The sequence below is a fragment of the Oenanthe melanoleuca genome, chromosome Z (genome assembly GCF_029582105.1).
Source record: "Oenanthe melanoleuca isolate GR-GAL-2019-014 chromosome Z, OMel1.0, whole genome shotgun sequence".
NCBI classification, from domain to species: Eukaryota; Metazoa; Chordata; class Aves; order Passeriformes; family Muscicapidae; genus Oenanthe; species Oenanthe melanoleuca.
In genome coordinates this window covers 7,715,979-7,726,951 of record NC_079362.1, presented here as the reverse complement: position 1 = coordinate 7,726,951, position 10,973 = coordinate 7,715,979, and the positions used below count along the sequence as shown (strand labels likewise).

The 10,973-nt window shown below is 43.3% G+C and overlaps 1 protein-coding gene across 1 annotated transcript; it reads left to right on the top strand.

Moving 5' to 3' along the window:
• Positions 1-411: 411 nt before the first annotated feature.
• On the top strand, positions 412-10,759 carry CCDC125 (coiled-coil domain containing 125). Its single transcript, XM_056513286.1, has 12 exons — positions 412-525; positions 703-1,090; positions 2,168-2,226; positions 2,862-2,948; positions 3,810-3,887; positions 4,415-4,500; positions 6,085-6,167; positions 6,684-6,799; positions 7,277-7,384; positions 8,347-8,518; positions 9,489-9,622; positions 10,462-10,759. Exons 2-12 carry the CDS (start codon positions 820-822, stop codon positions 10,735-10,737), a joined length of 1,470 nt encoding a protein of 489 aa, XP_056369261.1. The 5' UTR covers positions 412-525; positions 703-819; the 3' UTR covers positions 10,738-10,759.
• The last annotated feature ends 214 nt before the right edge of the window (positions 10,760-10,973 follow it).

Below are 10,973 nucleotides of genomic sequence, written 5' to 3'. Positions count from 1 at the left end.
CAGAGAAAAGCTGCTTGGAAAGAAAAACTTTCTTTTTATGAACGCTTCTGCAGGAAGTGCTTGCTTCTGAACCCTTTGTATACATGAGTTTGGATAGTAAAACAACTTTCTTGAAAAATTCTGTTGTGAGGAGTGTTGTTACACACAACTTTATTTTTTATTCCAAATTTGCTGTTGGGGTTTTTTTTGCTATTTTTTTTTTTTTTTTTTTTTTGTGACACTTGTGGAACAATACTGCAACAGAAGTTTGATGATATTATAAACCAAAATGGTGAAAAATTGAGTGTTTCCTTGGAGAATTGTCCCGGGCATTGTGGCGGGTTGGGCTGGAGCAGGAAACAGGTGGAAGGTGTTGTGTGGGATGTCCCTGCTGAAACGTGGAGTGGCCACGCCTGCTCCCCCCAGCTGGTGCTCCCACGCCGTCCGGGCTGTGCTGGGCACGGGGCTGCGGTGCAAAAAAAAAAACAGGAATAAACACGCCCGTCCCTGGAGCCGCTCCCGGAGCAGCCCGCGGCGGGAGCGCAGGTGGGTCGGGGGCTCGGGGGACCCGGGGGTGTCCCCAGGGGTGTCCCCAGGGGTGTCCCCGAGGTGCCCCCCGGGCCGGGGTCTCATCGCGGCGATTTGGGCAGCCCCGGTTTCCCGGCGGAGCGCTCCCCGCTCGGGTCTCGTCCTGCTGCTGTAAACTGCTTTCCTGTTTTTCAGGGAGAATCCAGGCTTGCGGGAGGCGCTGTTTGCCGGTAGGTGAGGGGCTTGAGGGGCCCTCAGTCAGGAAAAAAACTCCAAACCAACCAAAAACCCGAGAAGAACCAGAAGGAGAAGATGGAGGAAGCAGAAGAGGATGACATGACATGCGGCGACTTGGGAAACGGACTTGGGAGAAGACCGGGAGGTGTTTATGAAGGGGAGAACTTACAAAGTTACTATTCGGTTAGATCTAGGAAGGGATCCGGAAAGACCTGTAATTCCCCCCTGTCAGCAAAGGCAGCAGGAGAAAGCGATGCTGCGGCTCTTCCTGCTCCAAAGCGAAACAGCTTTTACGAGGGATCCCTCAAAAAACCTGCCTCTAGCTCCACACGGCAGAATAGCTGTGGTAAGAGCAATTCGGAACCTAATTATTCACCCTAAGAAAAGTTTTATTAGTGGAAGTGAGCCGTTCAGCTGCCTCGCAAAGTGCCATCAAGTTTAATCCAAACCACTTGCCCAAATCGCGGGAGGGCTCAGTGCCTGCTGGGATCCTCCACCTTCCTGCCAGAACATGAGCAGCAAAACTGCTTCTCAGTGACCACTCCTAGTGTAAAATGTCCAGTTTGAAGTGTTTAATTTTGCATTTAAAAGGGACATTTAGCAGAGTTCCCGTGGTGGGAGCACCTAGGTAGGAATAGGTGTGTGAAATTGAGTGACACTGCTTGGATTCTGCTTTGCTTGAGTAAGTTGAAGTCTTCCTAAAGTGACATCTAAAGTTTGTAGCTAAATATTCAAAATCTTACTTGCCCTTTAGTTGAAATTAGTGAATTGGCTTACTTTAGGGGTTAGGAAGTAATTTTTAGAACCTGCATTGGCATTCATCTTCCTTTTTGTGAAGGCAATGCTGCTTTAAAAACAATCAAGTGTAGGGAGTGCTGTTCATTACAGTCCAACTGCTTTCCTGTCAATTTCTAATATTTTGACTGAGGTATTTTTGTGTAACTTGCTTATTTCCCTCCTTTAAACAATTCCCCATTATCCTTTCCACAGAAAGCTGAATTATCTCTGTCTCTTGAAAATTGCCCCTACTACTAAATAGTGCTGCCTGTTGTTTTGACTGTGGATGCTGAAAAGTTGCAATCAGAAAAGAATCTAAAAAAATTTTTTTTTTCTAATCAAGATGGCAATTTTGTTGGCTTTATTTTAAAGGAAGTTATAAAATGTTTGCCTTTGCTTTATGTCTGTTTACAACAGACATTTCCCCCCCATTTCACTTCTTTAGCTGTAAAGCCACGTGTTTGAAGTTTGAGTTGATGTGTTTTTAAAATCTGTTTATTAGCAACACAAGGAAAAAAACCCCACAGCACAAAGATGAAAATCCACCTTTGGATGTTACCTGTTTTGAGGGTAAAATCCTCACTTTCTTTTTTTTCTTTAAATATCACGATATCTTATAATTTAGTATCCTCTATTAATCCCACAGAATCTAGGACTGAAGTGTCAGATGAAGAACTAAAGCAACAACTTCAGGAAGCTCTGGAGGTTGGTAACAGTGCCCAGGGTGCTGCTCTCCAATTCTGCATTTCCTTTCAATGTAGCAGGAGGATCTTGGCATGCTGAGAGACTTGGATGGACCCAGTTTCTCAAAACTGAAATGGCACCTGGGAACTTCATTAAGTTTTATGCCAGGAAATCGTAGTGACATGGATTTTATATTCTGGGGGGTGTTGTTTGTTTGTGGTTTTTTTTTTGAGGGAGCAAAAAAGTATTTTTAAAGATGTAGAGAATATTGTCGGTGTTGCTGTACTTTCCTGGTAGATATTTATGTTTTATTAAGCTTTGGGTCTTGAGAGTCTGCAGGGTAAACAGCCTTTGGATATTTAGTCTGCCTTTTTGTTGAAAGGTAGTGAACAGTCCATTTTGATTTTTCTGTGGTTAAATGTGTTGAGGTGTCGGCATGACAGCCAACAGCTGTAAAATTTTACAGCTTCAGCTGTAAAAATACAGATTCCCTCTGCCCTGTGTTCTTTAACCTCAGGTGAGCCCATGAAAGAACATCACACAGGTAAAACAGAGGTTTGTTTTTTGAGGAGGACAAATTTGCATTGGTTTTACAGTTGAATCTTAACAGGATTACCTTGGCTTTTACTCAGTGTATCCACTTTGTTTTACTTCAGGAACTTGAAAATTTGAAAGTTGAGCTTGAAGCATCTCGAAGACAGCTTGAAGGAAAGGATGAAGCCCTAAGAATCCTGCAGAGCATGGTAGGAGCTGCTCAGAAATCACTTGGTACTGGGTGGTAGCAAGGAATACAGACAAAATCCTCTGCTGGTCCTCACCAGAACCTCAAAAACCTTACAGCCTTCCCAGGGGTGTAATTTGAATCATTGAGTCTGCAGGTGTCTAAGGACTTGCCTCTGCAATTTGCTGGAGCTAGTGTGTTATTTAAGAGGAATTTACCGTTGTAGCAATTCTTATAATTTTACCTTTGAGGATCCTTGAGGATTTATGTACTAAATATAAAATTAGGGCCTTTTTCCAGTCCCTTATAATGAAGATTTTGCCAGTGCTTGGAATCCTGCTGCAAAGCATGAGTATGTTAACTCCTCCACCTGCTGACCCAGAGGACAGTTGTGCCTTAAAATGTCAGGTCATTCTTTTGTTTGTAGTATTTTTATTCTCTTTCATAACAAATTCTGCTGAAAATCAGTTCCTGGGATTTAGCCTACTTACATAACCCATTTCTAGTTGTCTAGTTTCTACCCTCACATATTTGTAGCAAGTCAGGCCTGGATCAGAGCTTAGGGGTGTTGTGACCCAGCTTTTTGAGATGTGATTTCCTGCACTAGCCCTGGAGAAAACATGATTTTGGGTTAAATGATGCTACACTGTCAGTACCAGAGGTTATGGGACTGAAGCACAAGTTTGTTATCCAAGTTAGACTTGAGATCAGAACCCTCTGGGGCTCACAAGCAAGTTGCTGGTGTTTGAAACTCTGCACGCTGCTGTTTAACTATGGAAGTGAACATCTCCATATGTGAAACTGAAAACTAATTGAAAATTAATCACAGTATTTGACAGAGCTGCATTTTGGGGTTTGGTTTGGTTGTTTGCTAATTTTGCAGGCAGTGTTTGATAAAGCCACGAGCCATACAAAAGCAATGCTTCAGAAAAGTGAGGAAGAGAAGAGGACTCTAGAGAAGGTGAGTGTGGGAGCTTCCTTCTCACAGAGAAGCCCATGGCTATTACACAGGGGTTATCAGGCTGTTTATTTAAACCAGGGTATGCCTGACATTAATTCCAGGGGTTTTGTGAAGGGAATTCCTGCTCCTTTTCAGTAGGAAGGGAAGTACTAATTTATCACTCTTTTGATCTATTTTGGTTTTCATGCTATAATGGGAATATCAGAAAATTGCCAGAGCTCTTCCTGTACTTTCAGTTGGTGTTTGTTGTGGGTTTCAGGTGCTCAGAGTGAGCTGCACAGCTCCTCAGTGTTCAGCTGAGGCTTCCCAGGGCCTCTGAGAAATGGGTGCCCAGTTTGGGTGGGGAAGGTGTGCAGGAGGAGGGAGGTGGTGTTGAGCTCCCTTGTTAAAACACGTTGGTTTTTACCAAATTTGCTGTTAGCAGTGTCACAGATTGTCACTGAGCTCTCTGCCAAACCCAGCACCCCTGGCATCCTTCTGATGGGAACCCTCAAATCAGCTGCTGCAAGTTTGTTTTGTTTCCACAGGAAATAAATATCTTGCAATGGGAGATTGAATTTGACCAGGACAGATTTAAAAACATAGAAGACACCTGGACAGAAAAATATGACAGGTAATTTGACTTACATTGTGTATTACTGGGGTTTTTGTTTGATTTTTTTTTTTTTTTTTAATTGCACTGAGTGCTCTGTGCCATCTGTTTTGTGTTCCAAACTTGCTTCCTTAGGTTCTTTGAGGGTTTTGCATTTTCCCAATTCCCTTCTGAATTCTGGAAGATTTTGATTTTTCACACTAGTCACATTTGTATTTTTCAGTTAAAACTTCTAGATCTATTGTCCTGACCTTTCTTTTTCTTCTTTTTTTTTAAGGCGTCTGTAGGCTGGCTTTGCTAGGCTGAGTTTTATTTCATCATATGACCTTAGCCAGCTGGGGACTCATTATCCTTATTTACCTTAACTGTAGATGAGGCAGGGAAAATAATGGTATATGCATGCATGTGGAAATGTAATTTCCTGGTTAATAATTTCTTTATTGTCCTGCACTGTACATCTGGGCATGAGTGCAGGTAAAATACAGTGCTTTAGAGAGAGGCTGATCAAGAGGTTCTTTGTTAAATAAGAGTCACTCTGGGTGGACAGCAGGTGTGGTTGGGCAAGCAGAATGTGCCAGAGGCACTAAACTGATAATACATAACAGACCTTGAGAAATGGGGCCAGCAGAGTCACTCATCTACATGTGGAAATTGTGTCTCTGAAGCCTGCCCAGAGGAGCTGTTATTGTCATTATTTTTTATTATTATTATTGCTGTTGTTTTAACAATTCAGCATATGCTTTTATTTAAATATGTTTCCACTTCCAATCAAAGAATAAGCCAAAAGCTTACAAACCATTCCGTAGGTGCATTTGTCAAGGGGTGCCTCTTGAAAAGCTGCCTGGCTTTCCTGTCTGAGTAGGTTGGAAGTGTGGCTGGGCAGTTTGGAGCCACAAAACTGGTGTTGACTGATGGAAGGTACAGACACAACTTCAGAAAACTGACAGCCTGCTTTGTGAAACATCTCATATTTTTCTGATGGTTTTCTGGCATCTGAGGCAGCAGGACAAGAAGAATGTGCATTTTCCATTGTTTTTTTCTGAGTGGAATAGTTCAGACTAGGCTGCATTTGCACCAAACAAATTGTATTGCTGTGACATTTAGGACGTCAGATTGCCTCTGTTCTGTTCAAGAGGGAAATACTTCAAGGAAAAATGCATTACCAGTGCATATTGTGTGCTCTCACCTTGCAGCACCTGAAGGCACAGCTGTTCTTGAAAACAGGATTCAGACTATAGGAAGTTTACAGACAAGAGCTGTCACACCTCTAATAGCAGTTTTGTTCCTTCAAGGAAGTAAGAAATTTCTAGCAAGTGTTTCAGAGTTCATATTTACCAATTTCTTTGCATTTTTAATGGAATTGTGGCACTTAAAGTCATCTTTTTTTAAAGGTGTGGGCACTGCCTACTTACATGTGACATTTTTTAATTTATAGCTAGTACTCCTTTCACTTTTGATTTTTTTAATTCCATCTTTTAAGTAATCATAATTTTAATTTGCAGAAATATTAGATACCATGCTTTAGCAGGTTATTTTTTAAATTATTGATTGCCTACTTAAAATGTTTTTTAAAAATAAAATAAAGCTATTTTCTAACTTCTTCAGGATATACTGTGAAAATGCAGCTCTTAAAGAAGCATTGAAGCTGAGGACAGAAGAAGTTAAAACACTTAAAGCTGAAAATGCAAGTAAGCCAGCAGCAGTTATTCCTCTGAATACACTGTTTTCCAGGAATAATTAAGGATTTAGCTGTGATGGAAACTTCTTGTGGGGATCAGTGTCTTGTTACTGGAAGCTGATCTCAGTGGATATGCAGAAGCATGGAAATTAAACTGGAAAGCAGTCCCTTTCCTTTATTTTTGCCTTCAAAAAAGCTTTAAAACAGCTGACTTAAATAATTACTTCCCCAGTGTTGTGCTGTTCTGAATGAGAGGCTGCCTGACTTGCAAGTGTACAAAGAGATGAGCACTCAGTCCTGAGGCAGAGCAATACAGGAAATGGTCTCTCTCTAAGTGGGTCATTACTTCTGGGAGAACACAGAAGGAGGAACAACTGGGATATGAGTTTCTACTTCTACACTCTCATCTTGTTCCCAAACCGATGCTTGAACTGTAAAACTGCTTCATTCGGGTGTAGTTGAACTCAGGAATTAAGAAATCGGGACAGCAGGGTTTTGTAATCTCTTTCTGTTTTTTATTTTGTAGCCCTGAACCAGCAGTGCTTGGAATTCCTTGCAATGCTGGATGTGAAACAGCAGAAAGTTTTTCAGGAGAATATGTCGTTGAACAAAAGTGACGTTACTGATTTTACAGGTCTTGAAGTAAGTATTGCCTATGTGTTTTTCCAAATGGCTGCTTCAGAGATATGTATTCAAAATACATAGAGAGAAATCACTGCTCATTACATATCCCTTCATTTGAACCTATTTTTAGCTAATTAGCACATGCCTTTAATCAGTGTCTGTTAATCAGTGTTGTTCTTCCTGGTGCGCCTTGCAAAGAAAGATCAGACAGAAGGAGGCATCAGGCTGTATTTCACAGGCTTATTTTTATTCTTCCTAGCACTTAAACGCTGCTTCCTCGTGCTTTATTGGGCACAGCAGTGTCCTGGGTGAGGATTAGGTGAGGATAGGTGTGTTCCTGTGCTGAGCACAGGTGAGGGCTGCAGGGTGTGGCACACCCACCTGAGAACACACCTCTCCGTGTGACTCAGCAGCCTCCTGCTCCTGCTCCCCGTGTGCTTTCAGGGTGGGTCAGTGCTGGCAGCTCCTGACCCGTGCTTTGTTTTGGGTTTTCAGCTGGCCGTGCTGGGAGCCTGCACCTGCAGTCCTGCTGAGGGGCAGCCCTGTCCCTGTGCCAGAGTGGCAGCTCTCACTCGGAAGCAGCTCCTGCAGCTCAAGCAAGAGGTGACATGGCCTGGCTGGGTGGGGACAGGGAGGGGGTGCTCCTGCACCAATCCTGACAAAGCCAGGGACACCCAAACCCTGCTTACACAAACTCACAACTGATCTCAGAAATAGTGCAGAGTTTGTTTGTGATGCTTACAATGCCATGATTTTTGCTGGTAGAAAAAATTGTGATTATATCTACTCAGCTTTACTAGTTAAAAGAAAGTAATTTTTGCATCATTTTCCCTTCTCCCTGTATGTTTTAATCTGGAAAAAAAGAACACAGCCTAAATGTATGCCCTGCATGAATGTGCACACTGTGCATGTGGACTGGCACTGAACCTTTTCCTTCCTTCCTGGCAGTGCCTTTCACCCCTCCCTCGTGCTGGCATCTGCACCCACAGCCTGCTCACCCAGCTCAGTCAGCAAGCTGGAAAATACCTGTTTACCTCACACTTGAATCAATGACAGGAATTCCAAGCTCCAATTTTTTTCTATTTAGTGAAATTGTGCAGATTAAAATTTTTCTTCTAATTTGTATTTGACTCTGCAAATGTGGTAGCCATCCTTGTGGTCCTGCTGCAGAACTTCCAGGTGACTAACTGGTTTTGAAAATAGGTTCTGGCCTGGCCCTTATCATCATTGATATGGATTCCATCTCTTGCTCCTTTTTTTCCTGGCCCAAATGTAATGTGACATGATTTCCCTCCTCAAGCTCTTGTACATGTGCAGAGATAAATAAATACACAGAGATGATTGTGTAGTTGGCTGGGGGTGTGAACATGTGCAGACAATGAAGAGTAAGGACTTCAATACACATTTCAAAATATGTTTATTTACATGTCAGGAAACTCTTTGGTTCCTGCTATTTCCTTGGTTATATATACTTGCAAGATGTCTGTGTCTTAGTATTAATTTTAAATCTGCTTTTACTTCTAAATTAGCTAATATGCTTTAAATTTTCCCTGAATTAAAACCAGACTGAAAATCTGAAGAAGAGTAAGGATGAAGCATACATCATGGCAGATGCCTTCAGAATTGCATTTGAGCAGCAGCTGATGCAGAGGAAGGACCAGGCCCTGAGGCTGGCAGAAGTGATAAACGTGAAGAAGGAAACCAGATTTGCAAACTGGAGACGCCTGCGAGGCACTGGTAGCTGGGCAGTCTGTGTGTCTGGGGGCTGGCTGGCACAGGAGGCAGCAGGAGCTCCTCTCCCTGTGCAAAAAAAAAAAAAGTATAGTTGGAGCTTTTTTAGCTCCAAATGGGGTATTGAAGTCTAGTGGAAGTTGTGGAACAAAATGAACTTTAAGGTTTCATCTAACCCAGGCCATTCCATGAATGGAGTACTAGATTTTTTGTCTCATTTTCTTTAAACATTTTTAGCCTTTTTTATGCTTTATTAGTGTTTATTAGTGTCCTTACACTGATACGGAGTTACAAAGCCCTGTGTAAAAGAGGAAGAATTCTAATCTGTAAAGTAGGAATAATTCTAATAATCTTTTATTCTTTAAAAATAAAAGATAAAGAGAAGTATTTAAGTGCTTACATCATGATGGAAACTACTGCAGACTTTAAGAATGGCATAATATATTTATTTTGGCCATTGGCCAGTAGCTGCCAGGCTCAGAAATGTGGTGTATCTCCTAGATTCCTTGGGCACTCCTGGGGTGTAGCACTACAACAGCATAACGTTGAGCAGCTGTTTCCCCTGTGCTGACACCACTGCTTTCAGGCTCCTCTACCTGGCATATATGTTCCATAATTTTAATGTATTTTATAATTTCTGGAAATCCTACAAATTTGTAAGTGGCATGCATCAGTGAATCTTTGGGTTTTTTAAAGCTACTTACCTATTGTAAACAAATGACCATGAATTACTGTTTAACTAGGGTGCCAAAAGTGTATTTTCTGTAGAGTGAAAGGAATTCTCAAGTTCCCACATGTAAGGTCTGTGTAGCCTTTATGTGACAGCAAGAGTAGTGCTGCCATGTCCCATGCAGAGGGAGAAGCTGCAGCTTGCACTGCCCTTTTTGGGATTGTCCAGATCCCGGTTTACTTTATCCCAAAGTCGTTTTTCCCTTCCTGAACAATTCTGCAGTTGATGCGTTTCTGTTTTCCTCAGAGCGCGTCAAGCTCCTGGGGAACAAGAACAACCTGGGGCGGAAACTGTCCAGCCTGCTGTCGTCAGATGGGGACTGCAGGAAGGTGGAGAAGCTGGACAATCCCCACGAAATCCTGCGGATGCTGATAGATCTGGTCAGTATCTGGTTCCACTCCGCGGAACGTGCACATTTGCCGGGTGTTATAAATGGATTTTGGATATGTTCGATTTGTCCAATTAATTGGAACAACGAGGTTAAATTTAGCAGCAATTGTATATAAATGAATGCAGTCAAAGTATATTAGTTACACTGATACAAAATTTGGCAGTATCTAGTATAGAATTGAGGTTTGAGGTTTGAATAAAGCATGAGCAAAACCGACCAGGGGTACGGGCAGGGCCATTCCTCTCACTGTATCAAATCAGTCAAGCAACAAATCTCACTTATATACTGTTTACTAATGCATATTAATACAGAATCTCTAGAAAGCTCCTCCTAGTTTCTATTCCTAAAATCTACGTCACTGTGTTGTGTTGCACATGCTGCAGCAGTGATCGGGGGTCTCTCCTCCTTTCGGGGTCTTGTTTCCGATGAAGGCTCTGGGTCTTCCTCAGTGTTCGCTTTGTGACCTCGCAGGTAGCGCAGGCACACTGAGCTTAAAGTTATATAATTAAATATATGTTCCCACAACAGGCCTTAGTCCAGTGTCCAATGCTTTGGCCCAACTCAAGGTTGAAAGTTTTATTTCTAGATTTTGTTCTTAGATCTATACTCTTCCTATCCTTTCTGCCACCTGACATCTGGAGCATGATTCAATCTGCTTTGTTTAACCACCTCACCTTTTTGCTTTATAACAATTAAATACAATTTTTATATTAAATATAAAGCAACGATTTTGCTAATACAGTTACAATTTAATTATCACGAATCACATATATAACACTGGGTGTGCACCCCTGAGCTGACCGATGGCCGCTCTCCTTTCTGTTGAAGGTGAACGACAAGGAGGAGGCCTTGGCGCACCAGCGCAAGGTCAGCTACATGCTGGCGCGGGCGGCCGAGGCCCAGGACACGGCAGGACAGTGTCCACTCGGAGCCCTGAGCCCCCCGGCCGCCCCTCAGGCCGACGGCCATCACCTCACGGCGCCGAGCTGTGCTCCCGGCCTGCCCTGCACGCGGCTCCGCAGGCCGCGCTCCTGGCCCTCGGCGCTCGGGCCCCGTGAGGGGCTGTGTGAGCTCTCGCTGGAGGGGCGGCGTGGTTTGTCATAAAGAACTTCTCGTGGAAACCAGGAACTGTGCTGTGATGGCGCCGCTGTGGGGCTGATGGCACAGCCCCAAGGGGAGAGGGGCAGCATTCGGCAGTTCCACCAGGGAAGGGTGTGCTGGCTGCCCAGCCTGCCCCGAGCCCATGGTGTCCAGTGCCAGGGGAGAGCGATGACAATGTGCAGGTGTGATGTCACCGGAACAGACAGGGATCAGGGCCTAAGGGGTGCTGGTGGAGCAGC

Excerpts from the sequence above, each read along its gene's own strand:
- CCDC125 (XM_056513286.1), top strand. The coding sequence starts at position 820 with ATGGAGGAAGCAGAAGAGGATGACATGACATGCGGCGACTTGGGAAAC. Across the intron at positions 1,091-2,167 it reads CACACGGCAGAATAGCTGTG|AATCTAGGACTGAAGTGTCA; the intron begins GTAAGAGCAATT and ends TTAATCCCACAG. Across the intron at positions 6,168-6,683 it reads ACTTAAAGCTGAAAATGCAA|CCCTGAACCAGCAGTGCTTG; the intron begins GTAAGCCAGCAG and ends TTTATTTTGTAG.